Source organism: Panthera leo, chromosome F2 (genome assembly GCF_018350215.1).
Source record: "Panthera leo isolate Ple1 chromosome F2, P.leo_Ple1_pat1.1, whole genome shotgun sequence".
In the NCBI taxonomy this organism is placed as follows: Eukaryota; Metazoa; Chordata; class Mammalia; order Carnivora; family Felidae; genus Panthera; species Panthera leo.
The window spans coordinates 74,491,221-74,516,405 of record NC_056695.1 but is presented as its reverse complement, the minus strand read 5'-3'; the positions used below and the strand labels follow the sequence as shown (position 1 = coordinate 74,516,405).

General features: G+C 51.4%; 1 protein-coding gene across 1 annotated transcript; it reads right to left on the bottom strand.

Moving 5' to 3' along the window:
- Window positions 1-9,908: 9,908 nt before the first annotated feature.
- LOC122210611 (glyceraldehyde-3-phosphate dehydrogenase-like) lies at window positions 9,909-16,123 on the bottom strand. Its single transcript, XM_042923365.1, has 4 exons — window positions 15,750-16,123; window positions 14,566-14,642; window positions 10,337-10,437; window positions 9,909-10,025 (listed from the first exon to the last, which is right to left on the bottom strand). The coding sequence occupies exons 1-4, from the start codon at window positions 16,085-16,087 to the stop codon at window positions 9,909-9,911; spliced, it is 633 nt and encodes a 210-aa protein (XP_042779299.1). The 5' UTR covers window positions 16,088-16,123.
- Window positions 16,124-25,185: the final 9,062 nt, after the last annotated feature.

Sequence of the window (25,185 nt, the reverse complement as noted above, 5' to 3'; positions counted from 1 at the left end):
AATGGGACAGTAATGTTGGGAGCCAGAGACACGAGGGCAGGCCAGACCGGAGACGTGGGAAAAGAGTGTCTGGGACAAGATGGTTGCCTGGGATGAGCCCCTGGGGGTAAGACGTATGCGGAGAAGGAGATGTCAATATTCCAGAGCAGAGCCGGTGAGAGATGCCAAGTCTTAGACTGAGTTTCCCAGAACCAGATTATGGCATAAGGATTTACGTGCAGGGACTTTATTTGGGAAATGATCGCAGGGACTGGGAAGGTGAGGCAGGGAAGAAAGAGACGGATGTCAGGTACACGCACGAGCAGTCTACCACGATGGGCACCCGGGGCTCGCTCCGACTGGGGTTCCCCGACAGACTGCAGAGATCGACTCAGCAGCGTGCCACGGAGGGGCGGGGGAGCTGGACGTCAGCCACCAGCCTCCATCCGCCATTGTTTACAGGGGCCCCTGGAAGTCCTCCATTGCTCTGGCCTCTCCCATGCACGGGCTGAGTCTGCTCCTGCTCGGGGGTATCGTGGGTCCTGGGGAAAGAAGCAATCAGCCACCGAGAGAAAGTGGGTGGTGCACACAGGCAGGGGCATGGTGGCTTTCCCTGGGATGTCGTTGCCACCGGGCGAACCCCCGCGGACTCTGCTGGACTCATATGACCCTGCTCCGACCCCAGGCCACCTCTTCTGCTTCTGACCATTGCGGGGGCGGTGGGAGATAAACCCTGGTCTCACGGGCTCAGAGTCCCACCCCCTCCACTGTTGCCGGTCTTCTAGAAGGAATGCTCACTTTCAGCCTGGCCCAGGGAACCACAAGACCAGCCACGCCCTCCCATGCAATTCACACTGGGTGAAACTGTGTTTCCTGCCAGGGGAATGAATATATGTATTTCTCTTCCCTCTTTATGACTTCATGAGCAATACTTTCCTACTCAGTAAAGGTCTGGAAAAATACAGAAATGTGGAACGAAGGAAATGAATGATACCTGGAGTCCCCTTACCCAGAGATAAATATTGTTAACATTTTTGTGATTGATTTTTGCAGATTATTTTTTATTACATGCAATTTTTAGATGATTGAAGTCATAGTTATATATATATATATATATATATATATATATATATAGTTATCCTATCTGGCTTTTTTTAAACCTAACATATCCCGAGCCTTTCTTTTCCCCTCCTTAAACAAACATCTGCAAACATGACTTTTATGACTGCTATTGGCCCAGCATGTGGTTTGCTGTTATCACGTCCACTCAGCATGTAATAGCTGGTCATCAAGGTTGTATCAAATATTTGTATTCTAGCACACACTCTGGTGACTCTCCTCGTGCCTGGAGCTATTGGTACACCCCAAATTATTTCCTTAGGATTCCACCCCTCCTGCTGACTCAAGAAGTGGGAGTTTCATGATAGGGTGTAAACAATAAAACTAAAAAAAAAAAAAAAGAAGAAGGCAGAATGGGAAGGAAGCCAGAAACGCATGGCAAAGTCCACCAGAAAACTTCTCGAGAACACGGAACCTCATACTGATCGATTTTTGTTTTTTCTTTCTTCTTAAAATTGATATGATGAGGACAAAGCATAGGAAAGGAGAAAAGGAAGGAAAGGAGAAAATGCCTCTGTCATCAACAATGTCTTTCACATTTTCTCCTATGAGTAATGGAAGTGACTTCTAGCAGAGGCAAGGGAAATAAAAGCAAAAATGAACGATTGGGACCTCATCAAGATAAAAAGCTGCTGCACAGCAAAGTAAACAATCAGCAAAACTAAAAGGCGACCCATGGGATGGGAGAAGATATTTGCAAATGACATACCAGATAAAGGGTTAGTATCCAAAATCTGTAAAGAACGTATCCAAATCAACACCCCAAAAAGCAAATAATCGTGAAATAAATAGCAAGAAATGGGCAAAAAACCCCCACAAATAATCATGAAATAAATAGTGAAGAAATGGGGAAAAGATATGAATAAACACTTTTCCCAAAAAGATGTCCAGATAGCTAACAGACACATGAGAAGATGCTCAACATTCCTCATCATCGGGGAAATACAAATCAAAACCACGATGAGATACCACCTCACACCTGTCAGAATGGCTCACATGAACAACAGATGTTGGCGAGGAGGCGGGGAAAGAGGAACCGTGTTGCTCTTTTGGCCGGAATGCAAACTGGTGCAGCCACTCTGGAAAACAGAGTGGAGGTTACTCGGAAAATTAAACATAGAATTACCCCATGACCCAGCAATAGCACTACTAGGAATTCTCCCAAAGGATACAAAAAGGCTGATTCGAAGGGGCACATGCACCCCCAATGTTTATAGCAGCGTTATCTACAATAGCCAAGTATCGAAAGAGCCCACGTGTCCGTTGACTGATGAATGGATAAAGATGCGGTATATATACACAAAGGAATACTACTCCGTGATGAAAAAGAATGAGATCTTGTCATTTGCAGCAACATGGATGGAACTAGAGTGTGTTATAGCCAAGTGAAATAAGTCAGAGAAAGACAGGTATCATCATATGTGGAATTTGAGAAACTCGACAGATAAACATAGAGGAAGGGAAGGCACAATGAGATGAAAACTGAGAGGGAGAGGGAGGCAAACCATTAGAGACTCTTAAATATAGGGAACAAACTGAGGGTTGCTGGAGGGGAGGGGCGCGACGGGCTAGACGGGTGAGGGGCGTGAAGGAGGGCACGTGTTGGGATGAGCACTGGGTGTCGTGCGTAAGAGACGAATCGCTGGGTCCTACTCCTGAAGCCAGGACTACACTAGATATCGACCAACTTGAATTTTACAAAAATGACTTGTAGCTGCCAATATCCATCTTGTTGGTAATGGAACCCCGGCTTTGAAAGGGGCACGTGGCTGAACAGTTAAGAAACTTCATCCCTGGGTTCCTGTGCACCGTGGTGACTATGGGACCGGGTTTTAGCCCACGGGAGGCCAATCCGAGTGTCGTAAGGATTGGGGTAGACCAACTGTTCCTGTGGCGCCTGTGGCCCTTGCTTCCTGAGGCTCACGTCTTTGCATGATCCCCTCCCCTGGAGGTGGGTGGGAGCTTTGACCTGCTTCTAGACCGGCAGAACACAGCCAAGGTCAGAGGATGTCCGTGAGCGTGTGGTGATCACAGGTACGTGCACACACACATATGTACACAGGTGGCCATGTCCTACAAGGACCCTTGCTCGTTTGATGAGGTACATAGGCCAGTTAAGGAAGCCCACGTGACAAATTGCAGGCGGTTCCTAGGAGCTGAGTGAGGGACGCTTCCGGCAAACAGCCAGAAAGAAACTGAGGCCCTCAGCGCCCCCAGCCCTTCAAAGGACCGGAATTCTGGCAACAAAGCCACCTTAGCTTAGAAGTAGCTCAGAAGCCACCAGCTGGTACCTCCAAGGAGACAGCAGCACTAGCCTATACCTGGATTGAGAGGCCATAAGACTCTGAAGTAGAGAACCCAGCTGAGCCGTTTCTAGACTCCTGACCCACAGTAACTGCGATGTGATGGATGCACAGCGTTTTAAGCTGCTAAATTTGTGGTAATCTGTTACACGGCAATAAAAAAGGTGCATGAGACGTCCAGAAAATGGCCTTAAAGAAGAAGAACGCCTTCTTCCTACCCACCTCGTCCTGCTGGTGACTTGGAATTTGGGTGTTGCCATGGCTGGAGCTGTGGCAGCCCTCTTGGGCCATGAGACCTTGAGATTGAACGTGCGTGCTAAGGATGGAGCAGAGAAATCAGAACCCTGGGTTTCTGGGGAGACTGCTCTACTGCCCTGCTGACCCCGGCTGCCTGCCTCTGGGCTCCTTTTCACAAGAGAGACAGAACTGCCCTCCTATTTAGGCCACTGTCGCTTGGGATTCTCTGGCACTTACAGCAAGATCTAACGCTCACTGATGCAAGAGTACAGCGGGTCATAACCCAAGCTTGGAACTGGCCAACCAGGGCTCGAATCCTGGTCTGCTGTTTCCAAGTGGGTGAGTCCAAATGTTTCTTTACTCCTCTGAGCCTGGGCTCCCCCATCCGCCAAATGGGGGTAAGCCTTGCCTCTAACTCATGGTTCGTTTAAAAGAACACGAGTGAAGACCTTAACACTGCATGTGGCTCAATGTTCATTCTTGAGAGAGAGAGAGAGTGGGGGAGGGGCAGAAAGAGAGGGAGACACAGAATCCAAAGCAGGGTCCAGGCTCTGAGCTGTCAGCACAGAGCCCGATGCAAGGCTCGAACCCATGAACCATGAGATCTTGACCTGAGCTGAAGTCGGACGCTTAACCAACTGAGCCACCCAGGCGGCCCTACAAGAGACTCACTTTAATTTTTATATTTTTTAAAAACATTTATTTATTTTGGGGAGAGCACCAGTGGGGCAGGGACACAGGAAGGGGGACAGAGGATCTGAAGCGGGCTTTGCACGGACAGTCTGACAGCAGCCAGCCCGGTGTGGGGCTTGAACTCACAAACTGCAAGATCATGACCTGAGCCAAAGTCGGGCGTTCAATCAACTGAGCCGCCCAAGTGCCCCCAAGAGACTCACTTTAATTAAAAATTTTTTTAACGTTTATTTATTTTTGAGACAGAGAGAGACAGAGCATGAACAGGGGAGGGTCAGAGAGAGGGAGACACAGAATCTGAAACAGGCTCCAGGCTCTGAGCTGACAGCACAGAGCCCGACGCGGGGCTCGAACTCACAGAGTGCGAGATCGTGACCTGAGCCGAAGTCGGACGCTCAACCGACTGAGCCACCCAGGCGCCCCAAGAGACTCACTTTAGATGTGAGGACACATGCAGGCTGATCATGAAAGGAAGGAAAACAATATTCCATACAGATGGGAACTGAAAGTAAGATGGACCAGGCCCACTAATAACAGACAAAAGAGACTTTAAGTCAAAACTGATGATAAACGGATGAATTCAGCAGGAAGATGGAACTGGTGTGAATGTTCATGCACCCAACATCAGAGCCCCTAAATATTTAAAGTAAACACTGACCGAATGGAAAGAGAAACAGCCATGTGAAAAGAGTAGGAGATTTCAAAGAAGTCTCCATGCCATGAATAGACACTTCTCTAAAGAAGACATCCAGATGGCCAACAGGCACATGAAAAGATGCTCAACGTCGCTCCTCATCAGGGAAATACAAATCAAAACCCCACTGAGATACCACCTCACACCGGTCAGAGTGACTAAAATGAACAAATCAGGAGACTCTAGATGCTGGAGAGGATGTGGAGAAACGGGGACCCTCTTGCACCGTTGTTGGGAATGCAAACTGGTGCAGCCGCTCCGGAAAACAGTGTGGAGGTCCCTCAAAAAATTAAAAATAGAACTACCCTATGACCCAGCAATAGCACTGCTAGGAATTGACCCAGGGGATACAGGGGTCCTGATACATAGGGGCACTTGTATCCCAATGTTTATAGCAGCACTTTCAACAATAGCCAAACTATGGAAAGAGCCTAAATGCCCATCAACTGACGAATGGATAAAGAAGATGTGGTTTAGGGGCGCCTGGGTGGTGCAGTCGGTTAAGCGTCCGACTTCAGCCAGGTCACGATCTCGCGGTCTGTGAGTTCGAGCCCCGCGTCAGGCTCTGAGCTGATGGCTCGGAGCCTGGAGCCTGTTTCCGATTCTGTGTCTCCATCTCTCTCTGCCCCTCCCCCGTTCATGCTCTGTCTCTCTCTGTCCCAAAATAAAAAAAAAAAAAAAAAAAAAAAAAAGTTGAAAAAAGAAGATGTGGTTTATGTATACAAAGGAATACTACTTGGCAATGAGAAAGAATGAAATCTGGCCTTTTGTAGCAACGTGGATGGAACTGGAGGGTGTTATGCTAAGTGAAATGAGTTAGGCAGAAAAAGACAGATACCACATGTTTTCACTCATATGTGGATCCTGAGAAACTCAACAGAAGACCAGGAGGGAGGAGAGGGAGAAAAAAAGTTAGAGAGGGAGGGAGGCAAACCATAAGAGACTCTTAAAAACTGAGAATAAACTGAGGGTTGATGGCGGTGGGAGGGAGGGGAGGGCGGGGGATGGGCACCGAGGAGGGCACCTGTTGGGATGAGCCCTGGGTATTGTATGGAAACCAATTTGACAGTAAATTTCATATTGACAAAAATAATAGTAACAGAATAAAAATAAATAAATAAATATCAAGTGGAAAAAATACCAAAAAACAAAAAACAAAGACGTCTCCGTGCAAGGACTAGCCTTGGAGCTGAGATCTGAAATACAGAAAAGATTGTCTAAGGTAAAGAAATGAGATGGTAATTCTTTTTGAAAGACCATCGGCTGATTTTTTTTGTGCATTGTAAAGAAGTTTATTTTTTTTTAAGTTTACTTATTTATTCGGACAGAGACAGAGACGGCACGAACAGGGGAGGGGCAGAGAGAGAGAGGGAGAGAGAGAATCGCAAGCAGGCTCCGTGCTGTGAATGCAGATCCCGATGCGGGGCTCGAACTCACAGACGGTGAGATCGTGACCTGAGCCATAATCAAGAGTCGGACACTTAGCTGACTGCTTCGGATTCTGTGTCTCCCTCTCTCTCTGCCCCTTTCCCGCTCGAGTGCTGTCCCTCCCTCTCTCTCTCTCTCTCAAAAATAAATAAACATCCAAAAAAAAAAAAAAAACAAGCCTTCAAGGGCGTAAAGCAGGAGGGGATCGATGCTCAGCCTTGCTTTTCTGGTAACTCGCCCCTGCTTCAGAAGGGAGGGGACGATGGAGGCCAAGGGAGAAGAGTGTGGGTAGGGAATAAACATGGTGGGGAGAGAGAGGAAGCATGACCTTTAGAGAGATATCCTGCCAAGTTCAAGCGATAGACACTCACAGCGCCAACTCTGTGCGGGGCCCCGTGATGGGTGCTGTTGGCATAGTCAACTCCAAGAGGTCCTTCCAAGGAGAGCCTCTCCCGGAGGAGACAGACCCGTCCAGGCCAGGAGGGTGGTATTACCACACCCCCTCCCGCACGCGTGTGCGTGCACACACACACACACGCACCTGAGACAAGCCAGGGCGGGGAGGTTTCCCAAATGTCAAGCCATGGGTTGCGCTGGAACTTGAACTCAGACACAACGTTCTTCCCTCCGGGCCTCCCTAACCATTTTTGGTCAACATAAAGTTCCGGCGATGCGAAGGGTTGCCACTGCCTCCTTCAGGAGAGGAAGCCAGAGGAGGAAAAGCTTCATTCTGCAGACGTCCGTTGGGTCCCCACTGTGTGCCAGGCCCCTGGCTCGAGCCAGGAGCTAAGGGCAGGAGATGAAGGTCGACATGCCCCTGACCTCCAGGAACTCACAGCCTAATGAGAGACCTGCAGAATGAAACAGGTAACCAGAGACGCTTTGAGAGGCTCAGCCAGTTAGCATCAGAAATGCCATCATGGAGGGACGCCGGGGTGGCTCGGTCGGTTGAGCGACCGACTTCGGCTCAGGTCACAATCTGGAGATTCGTGGGTTCGAGCCCTGCGTCGGGTTCTGTGCTGACAGCTCGGAGCCTGGAGCCTGCTTCGGATTCTTTGTCTCCCTCCCGCTCTGCTCCTCCCCGCCTCGTGCTCTGTCTCTCTCAAAGATAAATAAACATTAAAAAAATTAAGAAATGCCATCATGGAACAGCGACAGCAATGACATCAAAGCGGGAGGCAGCGGTCTTTGCATGGCCCCCTCGTATCACACACGCCCGCAGCCCGCAGTCGCTGCTCTGCTCCCTTCAAACCCTCAGGTCCTACATTGGGGTGCCCCCCTCCACGATCTATCAGCTCCCAGACCTCATGCAGTTGGGAGCCAACCCTCCCAGGCTGCAGGGAGATCCCAGACCCACCACGCCTGCTCATCTTTCTCTTGTGTTTTCCGTTAACATTTTCTGAAACATTTCCTCAGCTCAAGGAACCTGAAGACTGGCTTTCGGTGCGTCCAGAAGAATATTCTTCCTTGGAGCATTTTGTGACAAGTCCCAGCAAACCATCCTCTGCCCATTTTTATCAGCTAGTCTGAGTCAGAACTGCCAACCCAAGCGGGGCAGAGAAGGACCGTCCACCGTGGAGTCAACGCCACCCCACGAGGCAGAGGGCACGTCCCGCTGGGGAGCCTGGGAGAGCCGGGCTCGTTGCCGAGAGCGTGGGCAGCACGGGAGATCAGGAAGCTCACAGAACGCACGAGAAGGCTGGAGGAGCGGAGTCAGGGCGAGGGCAGGAGGCAGGGAGCCCGGGGGACTCAGCACGGACGTCTTCTCTGGGCTTCTCTCAGTTTCCTGTGGCCTCTACTGCAGCCACATACTCAGTCCCTTAAGGCAACACGCGGTTCGTGTCTTAGGGTTCTGCAGGCCAGAAGTCTAAAATCAAGGTGTCAGCAGAGTCGTGTTTCTTCTGGAGCTTCCAGGGGAAAAATCTGATCCCTGCCTCTTCCAGCTTTCCCCGGGCCGCCCACATTCCTTGGCTCCTGGCCCCACGTCTCACCGCCTTTTCCTTCTCCGTTTCCGCGGTCCCCTCGCCTGCTTCTACCCGACTGATCCCCGGCCTCCTTCTCGAAAGGACTGTTGTGATTACATCAGCCCGTTTCAAGATCCTTAACTTAATCACGCCTGCAGCGTCCCTGTTACCATGTAACACAACGTATCGGCAGGTGCCGGGATTAGGAACGGGGACATCTTGGCTGGGGTGTGAATCCGAGGGTGACGAAGGGCCGCCCAGAGCGACACCGGCCCGCTCTGTCCCGCCGCGATCGTGGGCGCCCTGCCAAGGACTGTTGTCCGGGATCGGCTGTGGTCCTTGAACACGCTGCAGAAGCTTCGTTACTACACCCGTTTTACACACAGGAAGCGAGGAAACGGAGGCTCCGAGAGACTGAAACGTCTTGCCCGAGAGCACCCGTGTGGTAGGGGGCCAAGTGCAGAAACCCAGCTCCAAAAGACTTTAAAATCCAGGAAATGATGGAATCCAGTGGTAGGCTGCTTTGTTTTTTTCTTCTCTATTTTGTTTTCCATGGAATTCAAGGTTGGGTGAGTAAAGAAAGGAATCTGATAAACTCGAGCAGGCCTGGAACTTTTCCCAGAGCCCGTGGGGCAGAGAACCAAATCGGACAGACACACCCTCCCGGCCAGAGCGTTCTTTTAAAACAGCCACTCCGGCCGGCTCAGTTCCTGTTTGTACCTCTGGGAAAGGACGGCCCTGCCGTCAGAGTGGAGATAGAGGGCTTCACTCCCCTGCCTTCCTTGAGCCGAGCATGCAGGAGACGCAGAGCAGAGAGAGGTCAGGCAGCCTGCCCGAGGTCACACAGCAGGGAGGAGGGTGCTCTGTCTGGTACAAAGGAAATCCTGCCAGACCACAGAGCACCCATGACCAGCCCGCTGGAGCGGCTCTTGGAAGAGAAGTTGCTTTGGAGTCAAAGGTCATGAGCCAAGGACTACTCCCCAGGGGCTGGAGGGAGACGCCCTCATTCCTCCCCAGACCCAGACGGTGAACGCGTCTCTCCTCCTCTCTGGCCGCCGGTGACCTGAGGTGCCGACTTCACGCACAGACCTGGCAGCTCCGAGGGGCCCAGCAAACTCTGTCCCGGGAGACCTCAGCTCGTGAGCCAAACGAGAGGCTCCATGACACGTTGTGTTATTGTTTTGTTCCCAGACTAACAAAGAAAAGCTCGGTGGGCAGCGCCAGCTGGCTCATCTGGAAAAGGAGAACTTTGAGGCCGGGAAGCTTCCAGACAGAGGCCGAGCGCTGGCTCAAGCAGCCCCGGGCACCTGCAGGCCTCTCCAGGTAATGTGACTTCAGGCCATCCCAGCCCCTTCTCTGGCTCCAGCTGCCTCGTCTGTGGGACAAGAGGGACGGGAGGGGGTTCAGGGTTTTCCTGCAGGTGACCCTGGCCCAAAGAAGGCTGTTCCTCTGAAGGGGGCAGCCCTGACCGTCCCCACCACCCTGTGTGCCTCAGCATGAAGAAGTTCCTGGCGTCTCCACCCGCCACAGGCTCTGATCCAGGAGGGTGGGCAGGGCCAGCCGAGGGGCAGATCGCAGGGCAGGCAGGAAATAGGGGCTCCTCCTGTCCTGCCGGGGACAGAGGTTTTACCCCGTGGAGACCCTTCTCCTGCCTGCCTGTAGCCTCCCTCCGTGCCCACGGGACCTTGGCCACACTGACCTCCAAGCAGACAAAGCCTTTCTCACTTTAGGGACCTCTCCTCCGAGATACAAAGATCCAGAACCCGAGCCCCTGGCCAGGCTCTCAGCCTGGCCGGCGAGACTTCCTGCCTGACCCGAGCTAACTGCTTTCAGCCCTCAGTTTCCTCTTCTGTTCCTGGGGGGGCTTGCGGCAGCTGCAACTAAGACCCCTCTATTCTCCAGTTGGAGGATCCCCTCACCCACAGGGAGAAGCCACAAGAGAACACTGTCGTCCCTGCCGAGTCCCTTCTGCTTGGCGTCTCCTGGGGCCCTGTGAAGGCGGGACCAACTCGTTCTGCTCCTGTCAGAGGAGACGGCGGGCAGTCAGAGAGGGGAGCCGGAGTCATACTGCCCACGTTCAAAGACTCCCTTGAGGAGTCGGGGAAGCCCAGGGACCCCGTGGCGGGTTAAATGGTGTCGCCCACCCCCAAGAGATCGGTCCACCGGGAAGCTGTGAACGTGACCCTGTTCGGCGGCGGGTCTTCGTAGGCGTAATTAAGGATTTCTAGATGAGGGATGGAACCCTAAATCTAATGACGGATGTCCGTAGGAGGAGAGGGAGGTTGGAGAGGCAGAGGGACACAGGGCAGAGGCGTGTGAAGGCAGGACTCACGCGGGCGTGATGGGCCTACAAGCCAAGGAATGGCGGGGGTGACCGGAAGGAGCCCACCTGCCAGGGCTCCGCATCGTTCCTGGGGCCTCCACCACTATGACAGAACACACGTGTGGGAGAGCAGCCCCGGGAAACGAGGACAGACCCCGTATCAGTGATGTTTCCAGAAACAGGCAATCCCACGCCTTGGAGGCTAAAGGAGACCTTATGTGACAAACTTCCGTCTCCCTCCCGCCAGCCAGCTTTGCAGGCTCCCCGACTGTTCTCACTTCCCCTGCTGCAGCCCTGAGGTCAAAGAGGAGGGGAGTGGGGGGAGGAGGGGGGAAAGACAGGGAGAGAAAGAGAGAGAGAGTGTGTGACCCGGTGTGAGAGTGGTATGCGTCTGTAGTGTGCACGTGGGTGACAGGCGGGATGCGTGAGCGCGTGTGCGGAGCTGAGAAGAGAGGCCTACGGAGGGGGGGCCAGCTTTGGCCCCTCCGTGCCTCTCCCGCCTCCCCCTGCCCCATCCACCCACCATCCAGGAGACAAAGCACTCTCCCCTCTCCCTAAAGCCAAGGGCCAGGCCACCGTCACCAATCGGCAGTTGTCCCAGGGGCAGAGACACAGCCCGGATGGGTGCAGGGAACGACGGGCCTGCACGGCCCCACCGCCGGCACCGAGCCTCGCTGGCCCTGCTTCATCTTCGTGGGCACGACGCCGCCTCGTGCACAGCGGTCTGGGGAGGACACCGCCATGCCTCCCAAGCTCTGGACCAGCCCGGCCTGGGGTCTCTTCCAAGGACACCCGTGTCCCTCCGGCCGACATGGCAGCCGTGAACGGAGCAGCTGTGCGGGTGTCCTGGCCGGGCCTGGCCCCCTCCCCCCAGCCCTAGCGCCGGGCCAGGGGCTCAGGGAGGTGCCTGACGACCGCCCCCACCTGGCCCAGGGCCCTGCCACGTAGGAGGAGAGAGAGGCCCGTTGGGAAGTCACATTTCCCTTTTGTGGAGGCAGCTGAGAGGCCTGGCCTGAGCTCCGGGGTCTCCAGGGCTTACGCCCAAGAGACAGGGGCTGGTGACCGGCCTCCCCTACCCTCCAGCTTATGGGGAGCTCGGGAGCTTCCCAAAGAGCTCAGCCCCACCCTCCCCCACACCCGGGGGGCTCCCGGGTGCCTCCAATAAAGCCCCAGCCCCTCCCCACCAGCTCCGGGGCCCTGAGGGTCTGGCCTCCTGCCCCTCTTATCCTCAGGCCACCGGGCTCCCCGACCCTCTCACGGGCTGACCCTCGCTGGACACGCCCGGCGTTCGCCCCCTCGCTGCCCTTCTTCACTCTCCGAGTCTTGGCTGAAGTGTTTCCCTCCCGGAGAAACTTCCCTTCAGCCCCGCGGTCTGCGTCGGCTCCCTTCTTCCCAACGTCATCATTTCCTGTTCCCTCGTTTTCCCTCACAGTGTGTGTCCTGACCACACGAGCATCTGTATGCACTCGTTTGTGAGTTCGCCTGTTTATGGTGTCTTGCCCTCACAAGGCCGTGCGCTCCCCCCAGGGCGTGGATTATTCTTTCCTATCCACCTGCTCAGGCGCAGCGTGTAGTTTCCGGCACGTCGAAGAGGCCTGCGTCAGTCAGGATAAATTCGGTTATGCCGCAGTGACACATATCCCCAGACTGTACGTAAGGACTTAAAGCAACCCTCAGGGGTTCAGGCCGGTAGGACCGCCGACCTTGACTTTCTGCTTTCCAAAGCAGAGAGAAGGAACTATGGGGAATCACACACCGCAGTTTAAAGTTTTTTTGTTGAATGGAAGACGGAGAGCAGAGCAGATTCTTTCCCTCTCTTGCTTTCTCTACCAAAGCCCAGGCTGGGCCTCCAGGAACTAGGAATCCTGACTTAAAACGTAAAGCCTCGGGGTGCCTGGGTGGCTCTGTCAGTCAAGCATCCGACTTCGGCTCAGGTCACCATCTCACGGTTCGTGAGTTCGAGCCCCGCATCGGGCTCCATGCCGACAGCTTGGAGCCCGGAGTCTGCTTCGGATTCCGTGCCTCCCTCTGTCTCTGCCCCACCCCTGCTTGCGCTCCGTCTCTCAAAAATGAATAAACGTTAAAAATTTTGTGTAAATGTAAAGCCTCTTGTGAGTTGGTGGAGAGATTTTACGTTCTAACTCTGCAACTCACAAGAGTGGCTCCTTGGGAAACTTCTTTCTCCCTGTGTCTTAGTTTTCCTAGATAGAAAGTGAGGGGCTAGCTTTGACATTCTCCAATGCCTCTACCAACCTGCAGGCTGGAACTTTCTAAGCTGTTCCCTGCAGGCTGCATCTCCCGGAAAAGAGAGACCACTGAGGGAGAACAAGATCCCGAGTTGTGTCTTGGGACAGCTGGATTGAACTGGAAACCATGGTTCCATGCCAGGGAGATGGGACCATGCCGCCCTTGAGTACAGGAGAGATAGACAAGAGACCGGGGTTGGGGGTGGGGGTGGGGTTAATTCCCTGGGCTCCTCAAGGGCTCACGGCCCAAATCAGACACCGCCATCATTTAAGCAAGCCCCTCCAATTAGCCAGAACCAGGGGTGAGCCCTCGGGGTACAGAAATGGTCATCCCAGCCCCCAGGTTTCATGAGCCTTTGGTGCCCTGCAGGAGGCAGGGAGGTCTCCACCTGAAATTAGGATTATATTTCAATTCTGCTTCTGAGCCCATCGCTGGGCTTTTTCTTTCACTGAGTGTATTTTCAGTTCCACAAGTTTCATCGGGTTCTTCTTTTATATCTTCTCGGGTTTGGGTTGGTTGTTGTTTTTTTTTTTTTTTTTTTTTCCTGAGATTTTCTGTTTCTTGGCTGAGGCTTTCTATTTTTTTCATTTGTTTCACGTGTGTTCATAGTTGCTCGCTGAAGTATACTTAAGATTTCAGCCCTAACGTTTCAGCCCCAAGTTTCCTCGGGTAATTCTAAAACCTCTGTGTTCATGGTTTTGGAATCTACTGATCACCTTTCAATCGGTTTGAGAGCTTCTTGGTTCTTCCTGGTGCTTGGCATGAGGGACTTTCGGTTGAAGCCGAAAGTGTGTGTTATGTTACAGAGACACTGGCTCTCACGTAGACCATCTGTTTGGCGTGGCTTTTTCTGACACCGCGGCAGTGAGGAAGGACAGAAAAGAGGTCGGAGTTTGGGGGTCACTCTCTGGCCTCCAAGGCAGGGACGCCGGGGGGCTCCTTGTTAATTGTCTCTCAGTCACTCCCGCTAAGACCCTACCAGTCAGGGCAAGCGGGTGCCGTTACCGCCCCGGCTGTGAATTTGACACCGAGGAACGGAAACGTTCATTACTCGCTCAACCACACAGCCCAATGTGGAATGACAACGGCTGGACCCTGCATCAGCGCATCCACCAAAGCCTCAGCTCTGACCCATTCTGGTCCACGGCCCCAGCATAGAGGCTGTGATCATGCCTTGGGCATCCCCGTGTCCCGAGGGATGGGGACAGGGCCTGGCCCGCCACAGGTGCTCAGGGCATGTGAAGAACTAAACCATCACCGGAAGTACCAGCTGAACGTATAAGGAGTTGATACTCAGGCAGCAGGGGGAAGCCTTGTGGGGGGCCCACCCTCGGAGTCGGTGTATGCTCTGTCCACCCGGCCCAAAGCAGGCCACTCCACCTCTCTTAGCCTCAGTTTCCCTATCTGAAAGCTGGGGCTAACGAGACCCCAAATTTCAATAAGGGGACAGCTGTAGGAGCATAGGAGCTCCTGGGGTGCCGTCAGCCTCCAGCGTGCCTCTTCCCATTCCTGCTGGTCCGAAGTCCTGTGGAACCTAGCGAGGAAGAACTCATATGGGCCCGAGGGACGATCGCGTACCAGAGAAGCGAGGCTCTGAGAGCTCGGGAGGACATTCGGGGTTAGACCAGAGGAAGACATGGGTGGAGGCCACGGGCCTGAGGGGCAGGCCATCCAGAACAAACAGGAGTGGGGAAAGAGCTTTCTGGAAACAGGCTGTGTGTGGAGGAGCCCTGGCCGGCTCTTACTCGGGGCCTCACTAGAATCCAGCCTCTCTCTGAGAGGAACCCAGGACACTGCAGCCTGGGAGGCAGACCCTGCAGGGTGGAAAGGCATTGGACTTCCCTCCTCGTGTGAAGAAAGGAGAGACGGGGACGTCTGCCAGCCCCAGACTCCCCAGAGCCAGGTGAGTGCTGGGAGCCTGGTGTCACCGGCAACGGAAGGCCAACCTGCCTGTCTCCTTGGAATTCCTGGGCTCTTTTCAAGAGGCTGGGGCAGCTTCAGTGTGAGATCCGGGCCCAGATCAGAAGAAATGACAGCTGTCGGTGGCTTCTGTGGAAGCCCAAGAACGAGGAAGATCGTACACACGGCGGCGAGGGCCTATTCAAAAAGATGTCAAGAAAACTTGGTTTCCAGTGGCTTCCAACCCTGCAGCAGCCGGGATCACTGCCTCTCCTGTTCCTCTTCGGCTTCTCCCCAGCTCCAGGGCCTTCTCCTACTTCTTCCAAGCAGATCAGCACCTTCTGACCTGAAGACCTTCGATTACCATTTCCCCCCCCGCCTGAAATGCTACCCCCTGACTCTCCAGGGATGAGTCCTTGTCCCCCTTAGATTTTGGCTGAGGTACCTGCCCAGCCGGCTTCATCGAAATCTGCACCACCGCCCTCCGGAATCTTGTCCTTTGGGTCACGATGAATTTTGTGACTGCTTTTCTTTTCTTGTTCTTCTTAGCATCTCAGGTCTGGCTCCAGGTTTCTGGAAAGCAGAGACATTGCACTCTCTGTGCACTCACGTCCCCCCAGCATTCAGCATGGTGCCGGGCCCCTAGTAGGTGCTCCTAGAAATTTCCTGAACAAATGAAGGAATCGTGTACAGAAGATCTGCTTTTCCTAGGAGGGAGGGACTCGAGAGAACTTGCTAGAAGGAGAAATAGAGGAAGCTAAATAGATAAATACATTTGTAACAACCCTGGACAAAGTTAGGAATTTAATCCAGTTCATAAATTCCCTAAACTTGTAGCTTTTGACCACCATCACCCATTTTACCCACCCTTCAAGTGAGCCCCAGCCTTCTCCATGGTGGTGAAGACCCCAGTAGACTCCACAACATACTCAGCACCAGCATCACCCCATTCGATGTTGGCGGGATCTCGCTCCTGGAAGATGGTGATGGGCTTTCCATTGATGACAAGTTTCCCGTTCTCAGCCTTGACTGTGCCGTGGAATTTGCCGTGGGTGGAATCAGACTGGGACATGTAGACCACGTCGTTAAGGTCGATGAAAGGGTCGTTCATGGCGACAATGTCCACTTTGCCAGAGTTGAAAGCAGCCCTGGTGACCAGGCGCCCAATACGGCCAAATCCGTTGACTCCGACCTTCACCATCGTGTCTCGGGGACGCGGCTGGCACCGCACCAGGAGATGCGGCTGTCTGTCCAACGGGGAAGAGCAGAGAGCCACCTCACCTCAGGCAACCACCAACCTGCTCTCTGTATCTGTGAGTTTTGGGGTCAATTCTAATATTAGCATTCTAACATCCCCATTCTGACTGGACTGAAAGGGTAACTCATCGCGATTTTGATTCGCATTTCCCTGATGATGAGTGACACTGAGCCTATTTTTCATGTACCTGTTGGCCATCTGTATATCTTCCTTGGAAAAATGCCTATTCAGATCCTCTACCCATTTTTAAGGGGATTTTTTAAAGTTTATTTGTTTTGAGGAAGAGAGAGAGGGAGAGAGAGAGCGCATGCCCATGGGGGAGGGGCAGAGACAGAACGAGAGAGAGAATCCCAAGCAGGTTCCACGTTCCGCAAGAAGCCTGACAAGGGGCTTGATCTCATGAACCGTGAGATCATGCCCTGAGCTGAAGTCAAGAGTCAGACGCTTGACCGACTGAAGCACCCAGGCACCCATTTGGGCTTTTTTTGCTATTGAGTCGCCCATAAATTATTTCTTAATATTTATTAGGAGCCTATTATGTTCCCGCTATGATTAATTCAGCGGCTACAGCTTCTCTTCGGCCAGGACATTCCTGTGGAGGGCTCCATATTTTGAGTCTTGGCCTTGACACCTATACTGTTTATGTAATTAAATAAGCTAAAGTCCTTGATCTACAGTCAGGTGGAAACAAATCGATATGTGAATAACCATTTATCAGGAGACGGGTAGTAAAGTATATTAGAAAGGTTCAAAGGGCTACTAAGACCTGGGAAGGGAAGATGAATTCGGAGCGTGGGTTTGTGGAAGGTTCCTGGGGAGAAGGCGAATCCCAACTGGACTTTTGCCAGGACGTGGTGTTGAATGGGGGTGTGGGAGGAGAGCCCCAGAAAGCTGGCCTGTAGAGTTCAAAATGGTCTGCGTCTAGAGCAACCCACGATGTGGAATATAAATCGAGAAGTCCTTTTCCTTCTGACTGGCCAAGTCTTTTCAATGTGTGCCAGAGAAAGCCACAGAAGGCCTTGCAACGGGTGAATTGGTGCGCTCCAAGCTGCCGTTAGGAAGGCCCTTTGGCAGATGGAGCAGGAGATACCAGATCCGGCAAGGCAGCCAGAGAAAGGAAAAGTGGACCAATTCAGGAGACAAGGCACAGAAAGATGGGACAGGATGTGACGTCTGGTTGGATAGGAAGCAGGGAGGCATGGGGGAAGGGGAAGACCGACTGGTCTCAGCAACTGGTCCCAGAAGGTAACATGGGACAAAGCCAGCCCTGTGGGCAGTTTTGTGCGGAGGTGAGGCTGAGGAGGCCCATTTGAGACATGCTGGGTTTGCAGCAGCATCCGCAGAACATTCCAGAAGGAGATGCCCAAGACACAGCCAGCACCTCGACCCAAAACTCAGGAAAGCACAGCCAGGTTTCATGGTTGCCACCGGTCTCTGGCTTCTTGGCCGCGATAGGACCCGAAAGCCCAGCTCTGTGTCCTGCCATCAGCTGGGGGGTGAATGGCCTCCAGCTCAAGCCAACGGGGTGTCCATTTCCGGCCCCTGTTTCTAGAGAGTCCTTTGAACTACCTGGCTTGGCTCACACCCATGACCTACTGAAGCTGGCCCCCGGTTTCTGACTCCCTCTCTGAAGAGTTTCTCCATTCCCTCTGCCCCTCAGTTCTGCCCTTCACCCTTGACTTGTAGCATGTTGGGCCACCTGGGCTTTCTCTCCACAGAGCCCCTGCTGACCTTCAGGACAGACTTTTTGTGAGTGGGTGTTATCACCCACATTGTACAGATGAAGAAAACTGAGGATTCCAGAACTGGGTTGACTTTTTGAGGGCCCCATTCTCTGTCCTCAGGGAACTCATCTAGTGACAGAAACAAATCCATAAACACCCACAACACTACCCACATTCTACGTGAATGTGAACTGTGTGATTTTTGAAGATCTGCAGCGTGAAAATATAAACCATTCCCAGTCGATGTGCCAAATGTGAAAGGATTCAAGTCCCCCACCCCCTTCAGCCACGTATCAATTACATAACTTCCCAGTTGGCAGGTGGAACGAGCTCCAAACTGTGTCTACGCTCCTGCTCTATACCTGTGCTACTTTAGCTGGAGGACAGAAATGCTCATCATCACCATTGGTGGCATTGGCCTTAAGTGCACACATTCACAATCGTGAGCAATCTTTAAGAGCACACTCTTCTTTTTTCTTTTAAGTTTATTTATTTTGAGAAAGAGAGCAGCATGAGCAGGGAAGGGGCAGAGAGAGAAGGAGAGAGAGAATCTCAAGCAGGCTCCTCGATATCAGGACTTGGAGCCCGGTGTGGGGCTCGATCTCATAAACCGTGAGATCATGACCTGGGCTGAAATCAAGAGTCAGATGCTTAACCGACTGAACCGCCCAGGTGCCCTGAGGAGCATAGTCTTCTGATGAGATTTATGAAGTAGGTGCTTCAGGAGCATCTTTATCACACAGACCACTGATGGTCCCCGGGCAGAGCAAGGTCATGTCTACCCAGGAGAAGAGGGGAAGTCATTGTTTCTTTTAAACCCTTCTGCAGCCCTAGGAGTCGAGTGTTACTATTATTTTATAAATTAATAAATTACTTTATAAATGGAGAAATTGCCTTGTAATTTAAAATATGCCCATACATTCTTTTATCCTTCTTCCTTTGAAGGTGGAGCCTCATTGTCCTCTGTGTGCTCGTGGGCTGCACTTGGTGAATCCAGTGGATAGAACGTGGCAGAAATGATGGTGCTAGACTCCAAGAATGGATCCCAAAAGGCACCGTGGTCTCCTCTTTGCTGACTGTTTGGGTCACTCATTCTGGGGAAGGCCAGCTGCCATGTCACGAGGACCGTCAAGCAGCCCTCGGGAGAAAAGCATGTGGCAAGGAACAGAGCACCCCCCTCCACCCCCCACCCCACAGCCATGGGAACGAGTCATTTTGGAAACCCCAGTCAAAGCTCCTGGTGACCACAGCTCTAGCCATTGAGTTGACCGCACCTCCTGAAAGAGACCTTGAGCCAGAATCACCCAGCTAGGCTGCCCTCCCCGCCATTCACCCCCACCCTGTCAAATTCCTGATTCACAGGAGTCACAAAATAATAAATGTTTGTTGTTTGCAGTGGATAAGTTTTTGGATAATTTGTTACATGGCAATCGATAACTAATACCCTTTCCTTAGGCCACATAGCTGGGAAGTGATTGGGCTGGGGTTTAAGGTCAAGTTGACAGGTTTTCAAGTCCAAGTTCTCACCGCTGTGACAGATACAAGTTGTCCTCCCGTGTCCATTCTTCTCTTCTTTTGGAGTGATAGACTTTTCACCCGGGCACAAGAATGCCCAGCTAAAACATGCATTTCCTGGAGTCCTTTGAGGTTAAGGCCATGTGACCAAACTCGAGTTAGTAAGATATGAGAGGAAGTACTATATGTAACTTCTTTTCCCAGTTCATGAGATGGAATGAGAATGTGATGGGCGGAACTGAAGCAGCCTTTTTGGAACATGAAATGTAAATTTCACAAGGAGAATTGCAGGGCAATGAGATGGAAGAAGTCCGAGTTCTGATGACTGTGGAGTTGCTATGCAAATCCTGGACCACCTACTCAGGGGATCTTTATATGGCAATGATCGTTAAATTTATTTTTTTAAGTTTATATATTTATTTTGAGAGAGAGAGAGAGAGAGAGAGAGAGAGAGAGAATCCAAAGCAGACTCCTCACCGTCCACGCAGAGCCCGACACGGGGCTCAAACCCACGAACCATGAGATCATGACCTGAGCTGAAACCAAGAGTCAGACGCTGAACCGACTGAACCACCAGGCGCCCCTGATCATTAAATTTAAATTTTTGTTTTAAGTCATTATTATTTTAAGGCTCGCTGTTACAGCAGCCAGAGTAATCCACTGTGCAACCACTATGTTCTGCTGTCTACAGTTTCTTAGACTTAGAGCGTAAGGGGGAACCCAAAACCGCGTGTGTCCTTGGCATTGCGGGCACACTAAGTCTTGTCTCACACAAAATGTACTATCAGCTTAAATACCCATGGGCATTGCTAATCAGGCACAAATTTATTTGGAAGTGTCACTGAATTTAAAAGTCTGCACCAGGAGAAAAGGAGACAAATAATGCATATAAGCACCTGACATTGAGTATTCAATAGAAACTAGTTATTATAAGGTCAAAAAAAAAAAAATGTCTCCCAATCAACAGTTGGTACAATGGTGGGGATTCACTAAAAGTCTTGATGGTAAAGGACTGGGCTGCTGTCCTGCTTGGGCGTGGGGGGATGTTGCATATGGCAGACTTCAGCTGATTATCTGAGGAGGTCCTCGGTCACCCTCACTTGCCCCAGTGGGCAGACACCTGACAACCCTGAGCTCTCCTGCCCACCAAAGCAGGGGTCAGGCTGCTAATCATTGATAGGCCATGTGACAGGCCGGGCCCCTGGCCTTGGGACTCTGGTTCAAAGTGAGACCAAGACCTTGGGAGGCAAAGGGAGAGCCTGATGTGAGCTGGAGGGGAACGGGGGCAGTCCAGCCCCCAAGTGATGTCACCTACACGGCCGTCAGCATCCTCCTCCCCACCTGAAGCGCAGATGAAAACCTCAAGTTCCCGGTGGGTCCTTGGACTGGGTATCCTCCCTGCCTGCAGAGCTGCTCCCCAAGAAACACTGGCATCCTCACCACCCAGAAAGTTCATGAAGCATTTCCCGTCCACTTTGGATAGCACAAGAATTCCTTCTGGAGGTATGGAGGGATTTGGAGGCCCCATTCTGCACAGTAGGAACCTGATGCTCAGAGAGGTTAACTGACTTGGCTCAGGCCACACAGGTGGTGAGAGGCAGAACAGGGCAAGTTTTGACGCCTTTCCTCTTCATCGATTGCATCTGTCCTGCTATCCCTTGGCTTATAGCAAGCACGGTCAGCCCAACAGTCGGGTAGGAGAACTGAACTTGTGACCACAGCCAGTGGCTTGGTCACTTCATAGGGCAACCATGCATCATTGGATTTGAACAAAGTTTCAAGGGAAGTGTTGGACCCCTGTGCCTAGTCTTGTGTCTTTTCTGATCCATTTTCTTCACATCTTACCTTCTGAAGATTACTGCACGTTCTCAGCCACCCGGAGAGAACAGGGCGGGTACGCCCAGCGTGCATGCCCATGTTGTGCCAAGTGAAAATACAAGCAGAGAGAGAGAGAGAGTCACAGGCACTGATCACTGCCAGTGGGCCGAGCACTTTATGGAGGTGGTTTTATCGTATTTACTCTCTTGGAGACTTATGTACTTTCTATCCTCCTTCTACACCAGGCAATGAAACCAGGAGAAGTGGTATGGTCAGGTCCCCCAGCCATGAGTGACAGACAGGATTCCAACACAAGGCCTGTTGGCTTCAGACCCCATGTTTCTACTCCAGAAGGCGGCCTGACCTTTTTATCGCCTCACCTTTAATTTCTACAGATTTTGACCATGAATTTTAACTTTTATTTTGCTCTGAAAGACCCAGTGTTTTACAAGAGTGACGTTTACTTTCTGTGATCCCATTGGGCGATGACCAAGTCAAGCCGGGTTCATTGGAACGTCAGGAGAGAGGAAGCTTCTGGAGATTGTGTTTTTTCAGCCTGTTTTTCTACATATTGTCTCTACGTGAGAGAAAGATGAGAGGGGGAGGACTGTCATGAGGGTGCGAGTGCTTGTGAGTAAGAAACCTTTCCAGGAAAAACAAATCAACATTTATAGAGGAAATGATTTCTTCCGTTGGGTGAAGACCGCTGCCCACTTACTCAGCCAACGTTATTTCCAGTAATCTCTCCCAAGGGAGTCCTCAACCCCACCCACACGTGCTTCTCTTCTGAGTCCAAGCATTCCAAACTGTGCCCCTTGGCCATCACCGGGGGGCTTCAGGTCCCCCAAAGCTGGGTTTGTCAGGGGATGGGACCATCCTCAGGTCAGGAACGGTGACTGTTCTTTGTATCCTCTCAGCCATGTTCCTTGTCTGACAACTCGGATATTCTCCATACAGAAGAAATATCTGAGTGCCAAGACCCCAGGGGGATAGCGCTGAATGCCTTTCCTGTGCCTGCCTTGGTGGGTCCCACCTGTCCTTTGAGAAACTGGACCAGGGGCGTCTGGGTGGCTCAGTCGGTTAAGCGTCCGACTTCGGCTCAGGTCGTGATCTCGCGGTCCGTGAGTTCGAGCCCCGCGTCGGGCTCTGGGCTGACGGCTCAGAGCCTGGAGCCTGTTTCACATTCTGTGTCTCCCTCTCTCTCTGACCCTCCCCCATTCATGCTGTCTCTCCCTGTCTCAAAAATAAATAAACGTTAAAAAAAAATTTTTTTAAAAAAAGAAAAAAAAAAAAAAAGAAACTGGACCAGCTCTCCAGGACCCCAGGCGTCAGAACTGAGACCACGGAGTAGTAGTTTCATAGTCATGATTACCAGAGGTCATGATTAAAAGTGTCATTGAAAATTTGTTTGGCGGGGAGGGGGGTCGCCTGGGTGGCTCAGTCGGTTAAGTGTTCCACTTCGGCTCGGGGCATGATCTCACGGCTCTTGAGTTCGAGCCCCACATGGGGGTCTCTGTTGTCATCACAGAGCCCACTTCAGATTCTCTGCCCCCCTTCTCTCTCTGTCCCACCCCATGCTCATTCCCTTTCTCTCTCTCTTTTTCTCTCCAATAAACAAACATCAAACAAATTTTTTTCTTCATGGCATCAGATTACAACACAATGTAAGAAAGAACATTCTAGTTGTAGACATTCTCTAAAGATGAAAAGAGGGGCACTTGGGTGGCTCAGTCAGTTAAGCATCCGACTTCAGCTCAGGTCATGATCTCGTGGTCCGTGAGTTCGAGCCCTGTGTCGGGCTCTGGGCTGATGGCTCAGAGCCTGGAGCCTGCTTCCCATTCTGTGTCTCCCTCTCTCTCTGCCCCTCCCCCGTTCATGCTCTGTCTCTCTCTGTCCCAAAAATAAATAAACGTTAAAAAAAAATTTTTTTAAATAAAGATGAAAAGAAAGGTAGTGAGTTCCTGCCACCAGATACGTTCAAGCAGAGACCGGAGGAGAATTATCTTTACAAAGATTATGTGGATATTCTTTCAACAAATATTTGCTTCCAGCAACCACTGGATAGATCAGAGCGTGGGGTTTGGATTAAAATTGGGAGGATTCTGGAGGCATCATCATCTCTGTTATCTCTGGCACATTAGCTTTCGGGGTCTCTCTTGTTTCATCTATAAAAGGAAGAAGTATGGAAGGGTGACAAAGAACAGGACCTAGTCGTCCCACTGTGGCAGCATTTGCTAAAAAATACAAGTGTGGGGCTGTAGGGGCACCTGGGTGCCTCAGTCAGTTACGTGTCCGACTCTTGGTTTCAGCTCAGGTCGTGATCCCAGGGTTCGTGGGTCAAGCCCCACATCAGGCTCTGTGCTGACAGCAGGAAGCCTGCTTGGGATTCTCTCTCTCCCTCTCTCTCTTCCCCTGCCCCGTGCTCAGCTTTTCTCTCTCTTTCTCAATAAATAAATAGACACTAAAAAATAAAAAATACAAGAGTAACGGTAAGGGTATTTGTACCAGATGTCTTTTACAGCAGGGTTTATGTTATTTGAAAAACAAGTGAAAAGCTTGTCATTATATCAGTGGGAGTTACTTATTGGTAAATAAATTACAGTATATCCATAGCGCAACTTAACAGCCTAGTAGTAGAAAGCTGATGCTAGAGATATGTGTGCCTTGGCCTGGGAATTTGACCTTGATACACACACACACACACACATACACACACACACACGTGTGTGTGTGTGTGTATGTGTGTGTGTGTGTGTGATAAGCAATTACTATGTGTGGCATACTGCATGATTCAACTATATGCATGCACCCATAAATCTATCTTTGCCATGAGCGTAAAAAAATCTCATGAGCAGATGCGATTGGTTAATACCAGTCGTGTCCAGAGGTGAGACTAGAAGAGGAGGAAGCCTTATCAGTTATAACTAGATCCAGGACCATTCAACGGAAAACTCAAACCACCACCACCACGGAAACCGGGGCTTAAGTAAATAGGAGCTTTAGTTTTCTCTCACAAAAGGAAGTTGAGAAGTAGGTGGTCCAGAACCAATGTGGCGATAGCTAGATAGTCATCAACTCGGGCTCCGTCTTTCTGCGTCACTATCCTTGACTAATGGCCTCTCCTCAAGGCCACTTGTGGTCAGAGACGGTGGTTGGTGCTCTGGCAGCCTCGTCCAGGTAGGAACGTGGGGGAAGCTATTTGTGCCTCGTCCGCAGGCGCGATCTCAGAAGTCCTGTCAACCGTACCTAATTGCAAAGGAGGCTGGGAAATGTAGTCTTTCAGCTGGCCGCAATAATTGCATGATATTATATTGCAACATATTACATTTTATGATATCAGGCAGGCTCGATAACGTAAGAAAACTCTAAGAAGGCTATGGAGAATAGATATTGGGTAACCAAGTAACGGTCATTGCCACAAGACGATTAACATTAAAAAAAAAAAATAGACTTCCATGTTATCTGGCTAAAGGCAATGAGAATGCATTGCTTTACAATTTAAAAAAATCCAATTAGGAAAGGTTTAACATTTTTTTTTACATTCATTTATTTTTGGAAGACAGAGACAAAGCATGAGAGGGGGAGGGGCAGAGAGAGAGGGAGACACAGAATCCGAAGCAGGCTCCAGGCTCCGAGCTGTCAGCACAGAGCCTCACGCGGGGCTCAAACCCACGAACCGCGAGATCATGACCTGAGCCACTCAGGGGACTGAGCCACCCAAGCCCCCCAGGAAAGGTTTTTAAAAGAGAAGGAAGGAACTAACTTTTCTTAGCACACACCATGAGCCAATCAGGCATTTCACGTGTCAACTCATTTCATCGTCACGGTGACCCCGAGGAGGAGAGTGACTACCCCTTCTCCTTTCAAAAGGGAGAGTCCACGATGCAGAAGGATGACACAAATTTCCAAAAGTCTCGTTGTCACCGAGGAGCAGAGTCAGGATTGGAATCCGGGTGTGTGTGATTTTAAATTCTGTGCCACAAT

Excerpts from the sequence above, each read along its gene's own strand:
- LOC122210611 (XM_042923365.1), bottom strand. The coding sequence starts at position 16,087 with ATGGTGAAGGTCGGAGTCAACGGATTTGGCCGTATTGGGCGCCTGGTC. Across the intron at positions 14,643-15,749 it reads GGGGCTCACTTGAAGGGTGG|GCCCGTGGCCTCCACCCATG; the intron begins GTAAAATGGGTG and ends CCTGCCCCTCAG. Across the intron at positions 10,438-14,565 it reads CTCAGAGCCTCGCTTCTCTG|GAGCAGAACGAGTTGGTCCC; the intron begins GTACGCGATCGT and ends CTCCTCTGACAG.